The 19336-nt window shown below is 47.6% G+C and overlaps 1 protein-coding gene across 2 annotated transcripts in view; it reads left to right on the top strand.

Moving 5' to 3' along the window:
- Positions 1-16088, top strand: part of LOC149360076 (uncharacterized) — a 39821-nt gene extending 23733 nt beyond the window's left edge. Inside the window, exons 1-4 of one of the 2 annotated variants that reach the window (XM_089572164.1) lie at positions 3567-4963; positions 5522-5682; positions 11043-11148; positions 13354-16088. In XM_089572164.1, coding sequence (XP_089428290.1) covers positions 4429-4963; positions 5522-5682; positions 11043-11148; positions 13354-15383 — 2832 coding nt within the window. In that variant the 5' untranslated portion in view covers positions 3567-4428 and the 3' untranslated portion in view covers positions 15384-16088. Of the gene's footprint in view, positions 1-3566; positions 4964-5521; positions 5683-11042; positions 11149-13353 lie in introns of those variants that run through there. The other variant, XM_089572163.1, reaches the window with a different exon arrangement.
- Positions 16089-19336: the final 3248 nt, after the last annotated feature.

Raw genomic sequence — 19336 nt, 5'->3', positions numbered from 1 at the left:
AGAATCAGCACTTGGTCGGCGCGACAATTCTGTGTGGCCACATATATATGCCCGCAGAGATGTCTCGAGCAATGTGCTCGTGAGGGCTTTTAATAAAGGACATGTTTCAGTCAAGCGTTTTTCAAAGCATATCCACTTTTGCACTGCGCCAAACGCAATGAAGACCATAAGCTCCCGTATCGCGCTCAACCAACACTTCGTAAAACACGTTCAGCATATGCATATATGCGCACGTCTGAACGCGTACTCGGAACTGGAATCCGGCTGCTCTCGTGCCTCGAACACCATCGCAATATCCGCCGGGCGCACGAAATTAACAGCCGAAATATTTTGTGAATCAGAAGTATGCGATCGTAATATGAAGCGAGCAATTGTGCTTGCGAGGTGGTGAGACGATCGAAATATGATCGCGCATACGCACGCAAAACATATCAATAAACAGCAAGAACTACCGCAAAAGGTGCCATTGCAGGTCACACAGTCGATATGCACCGTGGCCTAGTCGAAACAAGCGCCTGCATCGCGCAAAACATCGCATGAAGTACCGCGGTCCTCCTAGTCCTTATAAAAATGGCCGCGCGAGCTTCCCGCTACCATACCACCTCTCCGTCGTCTGCTAGTTGCCCGAGCGCTGCCAGCACAAAATCGTCCTGGCGAGTCTGGCCGCCGGCTGGCAGCCTGAAACCGCCCAGCCAGAGAAAAACGAACGCGTTCCGGGCAGCCACCGGAAGTGGGCGGAGCAACCCGAGAAAATCGAGCGCGCTCGGGCAGCCCGCAAGCAACCCGCGGGCTGCCAGATGCGGATAATCGAAGAAGCCCATTGTAAACTTAAACAACGCTTTTTTTTTAAACACAGGAAGACAGATGTTGCATTTGGTGAGTCTCACTATTCGTTTTCCCCTGGAGTTCTTTTTTCTGCACCGCATTGCGTCGTCCAGCTTGCACAATTCTGGAATATCATCAAAACGGTCGCCACGGGTGTTAACGTTGGGCAGTTGTAGAGGCCTTGTTCCGTTGGTTGCGGGCCCGTTATTTGTTTTTCCAGCCCTGGAGTTCTTTTTTGGGTTTCCGGAACCAACGCTTCTGAGATGTCTTACTTGAACTGCAGCAGGGGAAGCACTTCTTTGGAACGTCCGTGGCTTGGTTGTCACGCCGCTACTCAATCCAGTCATTGTGCACTGCAAGGATAGGGAAGTGTGTGAAAAATCAGATCGTCCATTTTCTTGTTTTTATTCTGATCTTTTGGTAGGATACGTACCTGTAAGCCAAGTCCGCACTGCCATTGCATCTTTTCTACAGTGAGACGATGACTCGCAGGAGAACGTGAAATTTCTTTGCCCTCTTCGGATCATTTCTCTCTCGTGTGTCGATTGGATCAGGCAGACGTTTCGGCCCTCACTAACAAGGCGAGCGTCGTCATCCCGGTTCATCGTTTTGTTATTTGGCAGGTTTGCGACTTCCCCTAGCGTGCGGTTTGCGTTCATTGTGCCTGTCAGAAACATTTGCAGTTCGGTAGGGTAGTCCACGATGTTTACCATTGAGAAGCCTGTGAAATACCTGTCCGTGAGTAAGTCCACCTTCTTGTCGAATAAGGTTGTTGCAAGGCTCTTTGCGACTGCGCCTCCTAGGGCGCATTATTTCAGATCGTCAGGAGTTCGTGTATATTTTCAAGATGCAAACCAGAAAGGCAAGAGTAAGGACATCGGGAGAGCTTAGGACCAAATTTTTCAAAGAAAGTGGATTCGGCTTTGAAGGCGCAGTTCGTTTGATTCCGGCTTGTTATCTCGGTTATATGTTTTCTGAATGACAGATGTGTAGCGGTTTTATGAAACTTTTACTTACGATGTGTCCAGAAAAAACAACAAAAATTACTTTGGTGAGTCTTCGCGCATTGTGGTATTCCCATCATCACTGCAGGGTGATGAGGTTGAGTCTCGTGAAAGCAAACAGTCCACGCGTATTTTTATGACAGGGGCTTAATGCGCGGCGATTTTGTCTTTAACAGAAACTATTTATTTACAGAAAGCAAAAAAATAAAAGAAAATAAAAGCAAAAACTACTTTTTCTACAACGCTCTATAGTGCACTAAAGGGTAGGTTAAACGTTATGTAAAGAAAGAACAGGGTACAGGGAACAGGGAAGTGTACGCAGAGAAGAAAAAAGAGGGAAGTGATACGCAAACAAGACCACTGGCAGCTAAATGGACCTATTAACGCTCTAGCGGCCTACCTTAAAAGCGGTGGTCAAATGTCTCCCCAAGTTTTTGACGCAAAATAAAATCCAGGGACAGGATCTTCTCTTCTAGGAGCGTTGTAATATTCCAAAGTGGATGGCTGCCATGTTTTATGCAAGGAGGCAGGAGGAGGTAACCTTTATTAAAAAGAAGTCTTATGCCCGGGTTGTCCACGCGGTGGGCTCCTCTTCCAGGCCGGACGCCAGATGGCCGACGGACGATGTCGTTCGGCGACCTGTTCGGCCCGCTCCGTGAGTCGGAGTTGAACCTCTGGGTCCGAGCTGAGCAGCGCGGCCTCCCACTGCGATTGGGTAGAGAGATGCAGACTATGCGATGGCTTGTCTCGATTACATGAGCATAGGATGTGCGGTGCGTCTGCCTTTTTGGTGCCCACAGAGAGAACAGACGGGGCTGAACTGCTCCGGGAACTATATGGAGTACATGTACGGATTAAAGAAAGTGTCCGTTTGGAGCTGCCGCCAACAAACTTGAGTTTTACTTAGTGGTCTATGTGGTTCTGGAAAATTTGCCTTTTTTTCTTCAATTTGGTTGTAGTTTCTTTGTAGGTTTTCACTCGCTCCTTGGCCGACCTGACCTCAGGGTAGCGCACCTCCCGGTTAACTATGAATCCTCGGTCAAATTGGTGCGCCGCCTCATTTCCAGGATAGCATGAATGGGCGGGTGCCCAGATCAATGTGATCTGGCTGGTACTGAAGTTTTTTTGTAAGATTTTGATGGCTGAGGAGTGGGCCATTCCTTTGGCCAAATTTCGAACAGCTTATTCGGCCTCCTCCGGAAATCTTGTTTTATCGATCGTCGCCGATGCAAGGGGAGAACCTCGTATCGCATCGTAGTGTGGATACACGTTTTTGGGCAGAGGACGGACTATAAAGTATTTGTGCATGTGTCTTGGAATTGGTAAGTTGTGTGCGCGGATTCCTTCATATTTTACTCCAGCTTTCATTAGGATGAAACGTCCCGTTTCAGTGCCTGATAGTCTTTCGTATTGTGCGGTGAGGTGTGCTTCCATCATTTCCGCTAAGGTGTTATGAATTCCTAACTGTAGCAGTTTTTCATTTGGCATATGACAGGGGAGGTTGAGCGTAAGTTTGTAGACTGTCTAATTAGTGAATCTAGTTCGACCCTCTCTGACTCTGAGGGTGACGCGTGGTGTAGAGTAGATAACTCTGCTAAGAATGAAGGCTTTTATTAGCTTCCAGGTCTCGGCTTCTGAACTCCTCGTCGCATATTCGTGATGCGTCTGATAATCAGGGAGATGTGGTTGACGGTGTTCGTCAGTGTCTTTATTAGGGTGTCGTATTTTTTTTTTTACTCTATCAGCATTCCCAGGATTTGTGGTGTTTCCAGTTCTGGAATGACTGCCCCCTCCGCGTGGATTTTGATCTCAGGCGCTTTGTTCGTTCTTCGACGCTTTGGGTGTAGGATGAGGACATCAGATTCCTGGGGGGAACACGCGAGTCGGGCGGCGTGTGCCGGCTCTACTACTACATCTCCCGCATTTTGTAGCGTATCTTGTACCGTGCCGATACTCCCTTTGGTGGTCCAAAGGGTGATATCGACCACGTACAAAGGGTATTCTAGGTCTCGGATTTTGGCGAGTTCGTCTGCCATTTTGATAACGGTTATGTTGAATAAGAACTCGGAAAGGACCGATCCTTGCGGCATTCCTTTGTCTTCTAGTCTAAAGATGCCGGATTGATGATGTGCCAATTAGGATTTTAGCCGTTCTCTCGGAGAGAAAACCCTTGATGTAGTTAAATGTTCTATCGCCTACATTGAACGGTGAAAGGGATCCTAGGATTGCTTTGTATTGGACGTTATCAAATGCTTCGATTAAATCTGGAGCTAGGTTTGCCTGCTGCTCCTTTCTTGTTCCTGAGATAGGACTTCGTTTCCTAGTCTGAGCATCGTATCCTGTGTTGACAAATGTGGTCTAAAGACGACCATAGTGTTTGGATATAAATTCTCTTTATGCATGTGCGACTGGAGTCTGTCTAGTAGGACGTGCTCTATCAGTTTTCCTATGCAAGAAGTAAGCGAAATAGGTCTCACGTTTTCGAGATGCAAGGAAGAAAAGACGTATACTCCTGATTTGAAACCGCGTGCCTTCGAAAGCCCAGGCGAGGAAAGAGAAAGACGTTCCGCACACCACGCGCAGAAGAAGAAAAAATGCAATGGCGAGCGGTCAAGAAGCCAAGCTCTCCGGAGAAAAGGTCCAGGAAAGAGAGGGGAAGACCACCTCATCGCCAGACTTCACCAAGAAGAAAAAGTCTCCCCGCAAGTCTTCCTCAGGTGCGGACGCCCGAAGAAGGAAGAAAAGAGGCCGCAGTCAAGACGTTTACGCTCTGGGAGCTCCCAGAGACGACCAGCCACCAGCCGACGCTTCGCCCACCGCGAACCAAGCAAACAACGTTCCGCATGCGGCTGATGACCAGGATAAGAATAGAAGCCCCGCAATCCCGAACGCCGCAGATACCGAACCATCCACAGACGACCACCGCGGTACAGTTCTGGCGCCAACATCGAGCACGAAGACCTCTTCGCCGAACACCGGCATCGAAAGCATTCCACTGCAGGGCAGCCAGGACCACGGTTCCAGGGAAACTGCCAGAGGCAGCCAACCAACAGGCAGCGCTGCGGCGAACTCCGACGAGAAGTACTCGCCGGGGGCTCAGCTGTGTGGCACGCAGCCCGTCAGCCTCCCGCAAGGTGAGAGCGCTGTGCGAAGTATTTTTGTTAGATAGAATTTATCCGCTCGGAATGACTCACAAACGCATTGAGACAGAAGGAGAATACTTTTTTCACTTAAGAAGCCCGAATGAAAACGTCCCAGTGGGACCTTATGCCAGTAAAGATTGCCGCTCATTACGATGACCCGCCAAAGATCATAGTTAGGATTAGGGCCAACCTTCAGTCTTCAGGTTGGTTGGTTGGTTGGTTTATGGGGTTTAACTTCCCAAAGCGACTCAGGCTATGACAGACGCCGTAGTGGAGGGCTCCGGAAATTTCGACCACCAGGGGTTCTTTAACGTGCACTGACATCGCACACTACACTGGCCTCTAGAATTTCTCCTGCAAAGAAATTCAACCGCCGCAGCCGGGATCGAGCCCGCGTCTTTTGGGTCAGCAGCCGAGCACCTTAACCACTGAGCCACCACGGCGGGCAGACGCTACCTTATTGCTGTGAATCAAATCACCTGCACCCAAAGTACTATAGTGTATTTTTTTTAGGAGGGGGTTGAATGCTATCAATTTTCAATTCTGCAGGAGGAGAGAAAACCCTTGAGACCATCGAGTCTCCAGTGCGTGAGGAAAGCCATGGGAGCCGCATGAAGAAATGGCGAAGCCCAACTCCTCCGCATCGGAGCAACAAGCTAACGTCGCCACTTGGGAAAAAGACCGCGCTGGAGGCTTCCAGCGCAAGCAAGGTAGTAGAGCTAGAAGTCGCATAGCGCGAGGAGTGTGTCTAAGTTCGTCTCCAGAAGAATGTTCATTTCGTTTGCTACAGATAGATCTGCTCTAAGATAAATCGTGCGATATTTGCCAGAACTGCCACGGAAACTTCTGTGTTTGGCTCTCGGATATAGAGCAGAGACATACACGCAACGGATATCTGTAAAAATCAAGTCGTGATTTGGTCACTGTCGTCGCTTACGTCTGTGGTAACTGCGAACTTGTCAGATGATTGGGAATTACCCCCTTGCAGAGTTTTCACTGACATTAGGGCTCCGTGATTTTTCGATATAAGTGTCAACATAAGCGGCGACCATTCACAAACTCCAGCCTTCGACTTTCGTCTGGGATTTTTTGGCATAAAAGTTTTTCTGTTCGCGGCCAGCCCATATTTTTTGTCATTTTTTCTGGTCGTGTATGTGCGCTAGTTTGGGGCGCCGAGCTGAGGTGCAGTTGCCTTATAGGTTCGGAATCACTGTGGAAAAACTTCTAGCTTGGTGCAATACGATTTTTCTGGTCCTGTGTACAAAAAATCTCGACTCAATCCACAGCCATCCCTTTCTTTACAAACTTTCGACAAATGGCCGTAACACAGGAGCATTTAATCTGGATAAAACTAGATGCTATTTAGAGACGTACAAATGAAATACACGCTTATTTAGAAATTTTTCATACATCTGCGGTCTCACGTCTACTGTTCACTCGATTTCACGATAAGGTGAAAATGTGCAGAGCAAAATTCCATTATTCCTAAACTGTTCGCCAAGTTTTGTATGCCGATAGATACGCTTTCAGGTGTCATAAGAAGCTTTAAAGACGGCAGTTTGCTATGCCTAATGTTCAGTTAACTAGTTATGTATGGGAGGAAGATTTCAAGAAAATAGAGCGCAAAAATTGGCAACGCAGAGCTGCACTTTAAGTGGCAACGCTTATAGAAAGGTGCACTGCCTTTGAGCCAACTGTTCTGGTTGTGACGTAAAGTTGTACACGTCATGTATATTTTTGATATGCGCTGTGTATGGATGCATTGACTGTCGTAATGTTGCGTTGTCATGTTTATACTGTACTAACAGCTACCGAATGGCACTCTACGCACCGTCTTTATGCCATTTTTTAAATTTTAAATTCTGAGGCCCACGTCGTTTGCATCTCAAACCAATCTGATTTGGATCTCTCATGCACCGATATCTCGCAGTACAGAACAAGTTTGTGACGCCAGGTTCAAACCGTAAACTGCGCAGCATGACAACTTGAGGCCGATAACGGTGGACGTTGAGAGAATGGTGGTAGCAATGCAGTTAGTTTTATGTGAAGCATACTACTTTAGCTACCACTTCAGCCCTTCACCGTGGTTCTGCGCCTCCAAATCACGTGATACATGACGTCACACCACGTGACACGATGACGTTACGACAGTAGAGAAACGGGGGCCCACCTCGCGCCGTCGCTGTGGTTGTGCGCCTCCAAATCACGTGGTACATGACGTCACACCACGTGACACGATGACGTCACGACAGTGGAGAAACGGGGGCCCACCTCGCGCCGTCGCTGTGGTTGTGCGCCTCCAAATCACGTGATACATGACGTCACACCACGTGACATGATGACGTCACGACAGTGGAGAAACGGGGCCCACCTCGCGCCGTCGCTGTGGTTGTGCGCCTCCAAATCACGTGATACATGACGTCACACCACGTGACACGATGACGTCACGACAGTGGAGAAACGGGGGCCCACCTCGCGCCGTCGCTGTGGTTGTGCGCCTCCAAATTACGCGACACGATGATGCTTCGCATTCTCCAGGCTTAACCAAGTTAAGCCTCAGCCTTTTTTTTTCTGGTAATTGCATTACTGTAATATTTTTTGTAAAAAAAAATTAGGTTGATATAGATGTTGCTGTGCAGAAAAACACAAAAATTTATGAAAAACTTGTAAAATGGACATGCCCTAAAATTCTCCGTGTTCTTTCAACCTCTGCCAATTCGGTTCCCGCTAGGCTAAGGAAGGGTGCATCGGCGTAGTGTGGCGCGATAATGAGAAACTTTCGACCGGGCAGGCCGCACAGTCGCATTCCCCCCCCCCCCACTGGGACAGAGAGTTTTGATATTTTGTTGTAGAGAAGTGAAATCAATCGAAAACATGAAGTTCAGCTATTGCATTTCGAGTCAAAATTCAAGCGCCAAATTGTGTAAGTTTCCTAAACAGTTTATTTAGTGAGATTTTCTTCTGACTTCTGTGCATTAGCTTTTTCTGCGTTAAAAAACAAAAAAAATGAAAATATTGCTCCGGGCTCACAAGGAACTCATACGTGTGTAGTACATTACATATATACCAATTTTGTCGAGTTCTATTCTGTTGAATTTTGATTTCATTAGTGCATTACACATTGTACCGAACAACACTCAGCTCAAAAACCGCACATACATACTGGGTGTATGCGTGGTTTTTGGTCCCGGGGTTGTTCGTTCCTCAAAGTAGTGCACTAATGAAGTTAGGCATGAAAAACTAACTAGCTTTACTAACGTTCTCAAAAAAAAAATTAAGGCGGGCACTTTGCTGATCTAAAGTGCGGTGACGCGAAAGCTGCTAGCGCGGTGTTGCATGATGTGAGGTTAAGATGTTAATTAAGTACACAGTTGTTAGGTGAATCATAAATGCTGCAGACATTGGAGGGCAATCGGGAGCATCCATCTGATTGGACGCCTTTCTGCAAACATCCTCCAGCGTCCTTGACTATGAGAACTACATTAACACTTCTTCTTGGGCGCTTTGTGTCTCGTCCTTGTCTTTTCGTGGTTTGCATGCTCTGGCGCTATTTTCTTCAATTCAAGTATGAGAACTACATATGCGTCGGCAGGAAGTAGCGTCGCCATTAGCACACTCGGCTGCGGAACGGGAGGATGGTGGTTCGAATCCCACCATGAACAAAGATTCTTTTTCTGGTCTGACTAGAAAAGCGTGACACCTCTGCTGACAACCTTCTGCTAACAACCTTCTGTCGACAACGATGAGGCAATAAAGGCTTCCGCCTTAATATTGTAGCTGCACTGCATCCAGCATAACTGTACGCGCAGTTGTTAGCGCTAGTACTGACTATTACTGGTGAATGCTTTGTATCTGCTTAAGAAAAAACCGGTCAAAAAGTCGGGGACAAAGGAGAGACGAGGCACACACAACGACTGGACTATCAACTGTGTTTTATTGAAGGACAGCCAATCTCTCAGGAAACCTAACAGAGCATGAGCAGCTCAACAGCAACGCAAAACCAGCACAGAAGACGGCGATGCTCGTAAGATAGTCAAGCTGCAGTGCCAACGAGACACGTAACCTATTTCTTCTGCATCAACATGACAGACGCCGTGCTAATACAGTTATCTCCTTTATTACTGATGTGAAATGCTTCGAGGATTTCCCGCTCAACCTTGTCCTTGCCTCTACCGAGAAAAGTGACATTGGTAAACAACGGGTAGCACCCGCAATCGCGGCAATGGCGAGGCAAGTTTGCTCCGTCAGCCGGATTCAGAGTTAAGGTGCTCTCGTAGCCTTTCATTTATACACCGGCCAGTTTGGCCGATGTAAACTTTTTCGCATGCCAGCGGAATCTTATAAACCACCCGTGTCGCACAAGGAACAAAGCAGTTTTGATGCCACGTCGAACAAACAGGGGGTCTAGTTCTCCTATGCGCGACACGTGAACATAAGCTTGAAAGTTTGCAAGGAGCAGAAAAGACAACATTGACACCTTGTCTTGCAGCAACTTTTTGGTGATATGGGAAGCCCCACGCACATAAGGCATCAACTCAAATTTTCTTCTTTCAGTCCCGTAGGGTCAGCCACCTTTTCGTCACGACTCTTATTTCTTTGCAGCAACGACTCTGCCACAGCATCCAAAAGCGCTTTTGGGAAACCGGCCTCTTGCAAACGCTTAACCTGGTTATCGAAACTTGACTTCATGCTGTGGTGGCAACTCTTCTGCAGAGCATTGCGAAAGCAGCTCATGGCAATCCCTCTCTTCACGACGTTTGAGTGTGCAGACGAGTACGGCAAAAAAGCGTTCTTACTCCAAGGTAAAAAACACCAGCATACATGCCATCGTCTCGAAAAGTTACTTGAAGTTCTAAAAAACGAATCGACTGGTTAGCGGATAGTTCAAAGCTAAAAGAAAGGGAGCTCGCGCAAGCCTTAAAACCTTCAAAGACATTTTCTACAACCTCATGCAAGGAGTCAGTAGATGAAAGATTTAACATTATCAAGATATCATCAACATATCTAAAAACTTTGTACACTGGTTTGTCAAGAAGAGAGCCCAGAAGTGTGTTATCAAACTTCGCTAAAAAAATATGGCACAAGGTAGGAGCTACGCTAGCACCAATAGATATTCCTTTTTTCTGTATGAACAGACCGCCCTTAAAATCTACGAGGGTAGATGAAAGATAAGTTTTTAACAGTTCTAAGAACGCATCGATAGAGATGCCACAAGCATTTTGGAAGGCAACTAGGCCGTTCTGTTCAATCACTTCACGCACTGCAACAAATAGTTCGTCACGAGGGATGCTGTCAAACAAGTCTTCGATGTCAATAGAAAACCCAACGTTGGCTCCGGGAATGCCGTAGCTGAGTACTTCAACCACTGCAGCTGCGCTCGCCCCGTAGCAGGTGTCCTGCACATCAAGGGACTGCAGGTGTCGCTGCAAATACTGGCCCAGTAACTTTTGTCAAGTGTCAGCCTCGGTCACAATGGCCCTCAAAGGGCAGTCTGTCTTGTGCGTTTTTGTGGAGAAAAAGATTCGGAGGCGATTATCGTTCCAATTCTTCACCCTCTGAGCCAGATTATTTAAGTTGTTGGCTTCTAGGAATCTCAGGGCTGTGGTCTTCAATTTTGAAGGTTTGCGTTTCGTAGGATGGAAATTCTTGTGTACGGCTGCCAAAGCCTTATCACCAAACGTGCTCGTAGGAAGAACCACAAACCCTCCTTCCATGTCCGCTTGAAGAACTGTCAAGTCGTTTTTTATGAAGTGGTCCATCACTTGCTGAAGAGCCCCACTTGGTGTATCTGCCTTTGATCACGTCACATCGTTTCGTTCCGTCGTGAGTTGTGTGACGTCGGCACTTTTTGGGCTACGTCGGGTTACGTTGAGTGCGTTGAGTGTCGCTGCGCCTAGTGGATGGCGAGCGGTTGCCCAGCAACGCGACAGCCCGCGCTCGCTGCGCACCATCGCCGTCGCCTAGCAAAGCGATAGAGGGCGCTAACTCCTCCCTCTCGCTGTGTTGCTTTCGCTTTCCTTTAGATCAACCAGAGTTAAACCACAGCCAGTTTTTTTATTTCTCAATGCAGAGACCAATATCAGCGACTGCACGTGTGGCCGAAAGGTCGGAACCCTGGGGAGCAACAAGTGACCTGGGCAACCAATTTTCTGACAGGAGGAAGTCATCGGTCCGCTGTAAGTTGCAAACTGCCGCGTTCACTGCGTATCGGATAAAAATAATTCCTGGAGTGCTCAGAGGGATCTCGTCATTTTCCACTACCGCTGTGAAAATAACTTATTGCAGCCTCTATCTCACTATTCGCAATGAAGAAAAATGGCGGAGATGTCCGTTTACAATTGTGAGTCAAATTTATCATTCGAGGGCGAAAAAAAATGTACTCATAATAATACAATGCGGTGCGGTAGATATTAAGATGAAAGCCTTCCTTGGCTCATGAGTGGCATGGACGGAAGTTGTAGACAGAGGCTTTAAGCAAAAGTGTCCGCTCGAAGTGTCAGCCATAAGAAAAGGAAAGAAAAGGAAAGATGGGGTATAGGTGGGTATCGAATCGAGGCCGCCGGCATGCGAGATGGGAAGCTGTCACTGCGCGACGACACTTCGACGTTTGAAACCAAATAGAGGCGCGTCTAGTGAATGCATAGTTCTTGAAAACGTGTCTTCGAGATATGTATGTACTAAGCCCTCCCTACATGAGTAACTATGAGCATGTTGACTACAGAAGTTGCAATCAAGCGAGCACCAAGTTTCCTCCGTTTCCGGTAAATTTCCTCCGTGCATGGTGTGCACTCGTAGCGCCATCAAGCGGCACCCACTAAAATCCCACTCGCAATGTACGGCGCTGGCCCAGCAGATGGCGCAGGTGGCGGATCGCGCACAACTTTCCCATTTCCGCACGTAAGGATATTTATGTGCACCTTATAAGTTTTTTTTTATTGGTATAGGCTGTACATATTGCCATCCGATTGCGATTTGATATTAGATATCATCATAGCTGTTTCGTTTCCCAGCTTCTGGTATGTGCAGGATTCAGAAGAGTGGATGCGAATATGTGTGGGTGGTGAGCAAACATTCGTAGATGAAACGTGCATTTGTACCGGTGGCCTCCTGGGCGATGCTGTCGATTCAGACTGCTGGCTTGTTATCCTAAAGAGAAGGCTCAAGGCGTGTTGTATAAAACCCCCTGCTCGGTGTGCTCGGTGTCTTACCATGACGAAACCACGATTCACCCGAAAGAATGGAGCAGCACAAAGCTGATGTCAGAAATGAACAGGCATCGAAGCGCAGTGGCCGAGAACTGCGATGCATGTGACCGCAGGATTGAGTGACGGAACCATTGTGCTGGGGACCAAGGAGGCAACTAGTTTAGTTAAGGCATATTCAGCAGACACGGGTGAATGTTAACCGCTCACTCGGAACACTTCGTTCTTTTTGAATCCATGGTTAACGTTTAGTAACCTGGTGGTTGACTAATCGCAAGTTTTGAAAACCAAGCTACAACTCGCCCGCAGTCACACATGATAAAGGAATCAAGCAGGATCCGAAAGGTCGCGTTAACTTGGCTAAAATTCTTTTCTGACGCATATTAAATTTGCTTGCCCAGCCAGATAGACCTCTATCGAATGTTTTCTATTGAGTTTAGCCTAGTTTTTTAGGACTACCGTTGTGTAAACATCGTGCACTCCTTGTGAGAAAAAAAATCAAAATACTATAAACGACATTAGCATGTTTATATATTCTTAAATGTTTTTTATTCACACTCAACAAATAGGTGTTCCAGACTCGATTCCTTATTAGAAGGCATTTTTTTCATGCTCTTCCTCGAATCTTATTCGAAAATCTCATTATTCAATCCCCCCTAATGGCAATGCATAATCCAACAACAATCTTTTTTTCTCTCAAGCCTGCAGATATTCGCATGTATCAGTGAGGAGAGCAAGCGTCTTCAAATTTAGGGATATGAAATTTCTTTCAAAAGTTACCATATAAAAGTATCAGTCGCGGTGGCTACCCTTTCTTTCGGGCATATTCTCGCTGCTGCTTACAACAACTTTAGTTACAATTCCTCCTAACAACCTTGTAACATAGCTGTCAGAGAGCGGTTTAAACACGTACAGAAAAAAAACAACAAAAGATTGCTTAAATCTGGCAGCCTCAGCGGCAATGCAAAAAGGAAATAAGACCATGACAGTAGGCTCGCGATGGGCTTTCAGAGAGTAATTCCAAGTCCATGTTATTCTGAAGTTATTACTGAAATCCTGTGTTGTAATTTAAATATTTTATTCCCTACTAAGAGCGGAGCCAATTGCTATATCGTTTGCCGACTGACGACCTGCCTATTAGATTTACTGTGGTTGACTGGAGCATACTTCTCATTACAGTTGGTTCAACAACTACACTGGAGATCTCGCCCAGGGGCTCCGCAAGCGAGAAAAGCGAAATGTTGCGCAGGATGCCCATCGTGGCATGCGTGGCGGCGACAATGGTAGCTATCGGCGTTTTTCCGGCGTGGTCTATGTGGCCATATGGAAATACAGACATCAAGTATTGCGATAGCACCGAGTGCAAGCTGGCCGCCGAAGAGCTACTGTTGCTGATGAACACCAACGTCAATCAATGCGAAAACTTCCATCAGCACGTGTGCGGCAGAGCGGATGACACAGCCTACGGAAACGCTGATATCATAGAAATGGCTCGAGACGACGTGCTCAATTCCCTGCAGCGGCGTCTCTTTGGCCAACAGAAAACTAGCAGCCGATATCCTGTCCTGGATCAGTTGGCAGCCGCATTCACATCATGCTACGCATTCGGCACACATCCCCATTCTCTCGCTGATGCAGGCATCATAGACTTCGTCGCGAACCACACCACCATCCTGACGTCAAAGGACACCGCATCCGCCCTGTGCCATGTCGTGCGTTTGTCGCTTCTTAGTGGAATCACCACCCCGTACAGCATCGGCGTCGTCACCCACCGCGGCGAACTGTGCCTGTATGTGTCCCGTGGAAAATCCCTGAGAGAAAAAATGGGCGTACCAGTCCACACCGCCTGGCTACCACAGTTCTTGAGTCAGCTCGTCGAATACACTTTTTCCGGGCTCTCGAATGTTTCCATGAAAGACGCTATCACTGCCGTTTCACCTCTCCTGAAATTCGACCGGAATCTTTTGCCTCAAATGAGTGCACCGCAAGAGTCCGAAATAGGCGGCATTACCAAAATAGCATTCATGGACTACATCAGTGGAGACGACTGGCTTACCTTTTTCAACAACCTTCTACCCTCCAATCTGAAGCTGCAGAATACATCCACCATACTTGCCACTGCAATAGACGTCGTTAAATTGGTCGTACACGAATTCCGAAAAAACCACGCCTTGGGTCTCAGTTACATCTTAATCCAGATCGCAATGGAGAGAAGTCGTCTCTTCCGAATTCCGCTCGGCCACTTGACAAATACGTGCCTCATGTTGGCGGAAGAGATTCTTCCGCCGGTTTGGGCGACCGTGTTGAATAATCTGACGACCCCATCTACGTCGGACCCATCAAGAGCAGACGCGATTTTTTTAAAGGTGCGCAAAGTATTCGCAAAGCACATACTCAAGATGGGCATGGACGAAGACGACGAGAATTTGGTAGTCTCGTATATAAAGGACGTTGTCCTCCGCGCCCACAACACCACAATGAGCACGTCACCCAACGCATCTGTCTGGCACCCCAGCGTGATGTCCAACTCCTCGGCAGCCCTGCCCAAGTTGCACGCAGAACTGAAGACGCGCGAAGCGCTACGGCGCCTCGCGGATCCACCGTCGGCAGAGGAGGCCATCTTCGGCCGCCATCAGCTCTCAAATGACGTCACATACTCGCGAGTGCTGAACACCATTTTCCTGCCGGCAGCACTGCGGCGGCCGCCCGTGGTCTACTCGAGCAAGGTTCCCATTGAGTTCGACATGGGCGTGGTTGGCGTCCTCCTCGCGACGCAAGTGTTCCGCGCCGGGGAGCCGCCCGAGACTAGTTTCGAAGAGTGGTATCGACACTACGCGGGGTTTTTCTCGCACTGCATGGTGCACTCGAAGCTTGTGAGTGAGGCAGGCGACTTCGACAAACTCCCAAAAAGCCGAGCTCTGCATATCCTCATGTGGACGTACTCCCTGCTTGTCGCACACCGTGCGGTCAGGGAACACTACGAAGAGCAAAGTGAGGCCAGTAATTTTCGCGATGTCTGGCAGAGCGCTCTGCAAGTTCTGTTCAGAAGATTCTGTCTCCTCACTTGCGGCGGAAGCTGGCGCAATAACAGCGATGAGTCTCTACTCGACTGCATTGTGCCCATCGCCAACTCACCAGAGTTTTTTGACGCGTTTGGTTGCGCATCGCATAAAGGCCGTGCAGACACCATTTGTGTGAACCTGGCGTAGTCTGCAGATGAGCTTCTCCACTAGAAAAAATCTGGATTCTTTACACTTGTCGTGACTGTTGGACTCAAGCCCTTCTTTGTTTTTTCTCAAATATTCCTGCCTACATTTAGCGCTCTCCTTACGGATTGTTAACAGACTACGCTATAGACTCAGTGTGATCTCTTAAGGACAGCCTTTCTTTCCTTCTGTTAGTATCACGCAGTGTTACTATAAACGCTGTTGCTTTTTATAACGGCGCATTAGTTATATATATAGATTAAGGTAGAAAATTATGCAGTAATATCAATGATACCTGTACTCTCAGCGATCATATTGAATTCCTGCAGCCGTTGAAAGTCTCGCAAGACTGCGTTAAACTTCTTCGCAACTGTTTTCGCGCAAACTATGAAAGATGTACGATAATCCTCTGTCACGAATGAGGAATTACGGCGTTAATTATGTAGCCACTCATGAGGAATGTTAGGAATACCGTCAAGGAAATAATGTTAGTTTGCTACAAGACATTCCTTGCCGTACTGGGACGCAATATGACTTTTGTTTATGGCTTTAGAAGGTAAGCTATCAGTTTCTCTTAAATTAAAAACACGCCCAGCTGAAGAATTTGGAGGTTCACTTTTGCTCCAGCGAGATGCATTTATTGTACGTCCTTGAGAACCTCTCTACTCAAGACCGACTTTGCAAAAGCGATCGGCGAACAAGAAGAATTATTCTGAATATCTCGGGATTTCATACAACATTAGTTAGATCTGACTGACCATTGTCAACGAAATGATCTGTACTGCGTTTGTTCAATAAATCATTTTACCCAATTCATCAGAGTGGAAGAAATACAGAAATGTAGCTATGCAACCGATAGCACATGTTGAAAAGTACCTGCAGCAAGGGGAAAGGCAAGTTGAAACAGTAAGCAGTGCAGCTCTCGTTATAACCCGCTAGTCTTCCCAAGCCAGCTAGCAAGAGACTGCAGATAGAAAACCTCAGCCCAATCTCGGTTATGTCACGCCTGGGAAAGCTATACGATGTTTAACGTGCACTGACATCGTACAGCACACGGGCGCCTTTTGCGTTCCGCCTCTATCGAAACGCGGCCGCCGCGGTCGGGTTTCAGCCCGGGTACTCCGGATCAGTAGCCGAGCGTATTAACCACTGAGCCACTTGCTTTCTTCGACATGCCGAGGTTGCCGCTAAACGGGACCTTCAAAACTGCCGCGACAAAATCCCTGCGAATTTCTATGGAGGCAAAATTCTAGAGTCCCGTGTACTTTGCGATGTCAGTCTACGTAAAGAGCCCCAGGTGGTAGAAATTTCCGCCGCCCTCCACTACGGCGTCCCTCAGATCTGAGTCGCTTTGGGACGTTAAACCCCCATAAACCTAAACAGACTCGTCGAGTTACGAACGCGGACAGACGATACTGCTATCTCCCGAATTTCCCGTAGCATGGCGCAAGCGTTGTCAGTTTTGTCTCTAAACGGTGCGAGCACATACTTGCAGAGGTTGCTCGGGGTTAGGGGTGCGTACGGGTTTGTTACATGAACCAACTGCTTGTGAAGAAGGTACGGACCACACGGGAAGCTCTCGTTAGTTGGGCCTTGGCGGTCACCCTTGTTTGGGGTCATACTGAGGCCCTGCCGCCCACGGTCAACAAGTTCTTGGCAGTAAATGTTGTTTCTGTCTCTCATCGTCACAGATGAGTACCTGCCCCTCTCGACGACGCAAAGGTAGCCCAACGCATGTTCGTGAGGTGTTCACGTGATGGCGAATCGACCAAAGCCACGTTGTAACGGAGGGCGTGCCAGTAGTAGCTCTCGGTGAAGGGGCAAAGCTAGAGCTGGCCATTAAAAAAAATATCATGTAACGACTCTATGCACGGTAAACGAGAAATTTAAAAATATGAAAGGATAAACAACAGTGACAGACATGCGCTAAAATAGAAGGCAGGATGAATGGTTTGGTTTCGTTTTGGTTTTATAGAGTTTACCGTCCCAAAGCGACTAAGGCTATCGTAGTGTCTCAGGGTAGGACTCCGGATAATTTCAACCCCATGGTCTTTTTTTCTGGATTCTTAATTTGGGGACAGTTTCCTACTGACATTAAACGTTCGGCATCTCTGGGTATTTTTAAGCGTGAACTACACTGGCATTTTATGGCCTTACCGGAATTTTTTAATGCGTAAGCATTCTATGGCCATGTTTGCGGCTACGAGTCTTCACGAGCTTGTCCGCACCATTATGTCCGAACGAATGAGTTTATGCGAAAAAGAATGGTACCTTTAAATAGAGCATCAACAAAAAAAGACGTACGGGTAAACCGGTGTTCGGAGTAGGTTAATTATTTAATCAATTAGACCGAAAATATCCAAAAAGTGGGCGGGGCCGGAGCAGAAATGGCGCCAAATTTAGAAACGCGGGAAGTGTGGCACCACGTGACCGGAAATGGGGGCAGCCAACTCGTGGCGCCAAATTTGAAAACGAAACGTGGCGTGATGCTTGAAGCAGTGGACATCATTGAGGCATGCGCATGGGAATCCGGCCTCACTTGTTCTGAGGAAAAATCTGAACTCTTCGTGATCCGTCGTAAACAAAGAGGTAGGCGTACCACGACATCCCCCCCGCAAATAAACGTCTATGTTAATGGAAGTTCTGTCAAAGAGGTACAGACCATGAGAATACTGGGGTTGTATTTACAAACAAATGGAAAGAATACTGACACACTCACTAAGCTAAAACTCACGGTAGAAGCGACGGCGCGATTATTCCGCCGCATAGCTAACCGCAGACAAGGGGTGAGGGAAAGAGATTTATGCCGACTAGTGCAGGCCTTTGCGCTAAGCAGGATACTCTATGCCACCCCTTATCTCAAATTTTCGAAAGCAGAAAAGGACAAATTGGATAGCATGATACGGCAGGCCTATAAGGCTGCGTTAGGACTCCCACTAAATGCCTCAACCGAAAGGCTTATGAGGTTAGGAATACATAACACCTACAATGAACTGAAAGAAGCCCATTTAATGGCTCAAACAGCGCGATTAGCCAATTCCAGAACTGGCAGGAGTATTCTTACCAGGCTCGGAATTAACTTGCAACCTACGATTAACGATGCTAAAGTAGACTTACCCCGCGACTATAGGACGGCCCTACTAATCAAACCACTCCCCAAAACATGTACCCCTTACACCATGAGTGTAGAAGACAAGCACGAGCCAAAGCCTTACATACCAAATAAAGACAGTTCGTTGGAACACTTTATGCAGATGCGGCAGAATACAAACATACCAATGCCTTTGCAATTGTGGTTGTGAACGAGAATAGTGACCACATCGTCTCGGCGACAATCAAAACGAAATCCTCTGAAACGGCAGAAAAGGCGGCTATAGCCCTCGCCCTAGCGCATACCCAAGGGAGCATCATCCTCAGCGATTCCAAAATGGGTATGAGTAATTTCGCTAAAGGGCGAATTACAAACACCTCCCTTAGAATACTTAACGCAACCAAGTACTCACCAAATTATTCGGAATTGATATGGGTCCCAGCCCATTCGGGGAATCCGGGGAACGAGGCAGCCCACAATAAAGCCCGAGGTTTCTTCGACCGGGCAGTGGATGAGTCTGGCTCCCTGAATTTCACGAAGGACTCCATGATCACATATCATGATCTCACCAATCATTTTAAACTAGAGAGGAGAATTTTCCCTCCTCCAGGCAAAAGACTTACAAAAGAACAAGAGGTTACGTGGCGTCGTCTACAGACGAGATCGATACGCACCCCATCACTCCTCGCGCACATTTATCCAGATCTTTACAACCCAAACTGCAAACACTGTGGCCAACGTGCTACCTACGATCACGTCCTGTGGGACTGCAAAATAGAGCCACCTCCGGGTGATCTAGTTACAGCTCCTTCTCTCGAGCGGTGGGAGACCGTGCTGGCTAGCTCTGACCCCAGAACGCAAGTTT

Source organism: Amblyomma mixtum, chromosome 2, assembly GCF_055824585.1.
Source record: "Amblyomma mixtum isolate Tamu chromosome 2, ASM5582458v1, whole genome shotgun sequence".
Taxonomy (NCBI): domain Eukaryota; kingdom Metazoa; phylum Arthropoda; class Arachnida; order Ixodida; family Ixodidae; genus Amblyomma; species Amblyomma mixtum.
This window is presented reverse-complemented; position numbering and strand designations above follow the sequence as displayed.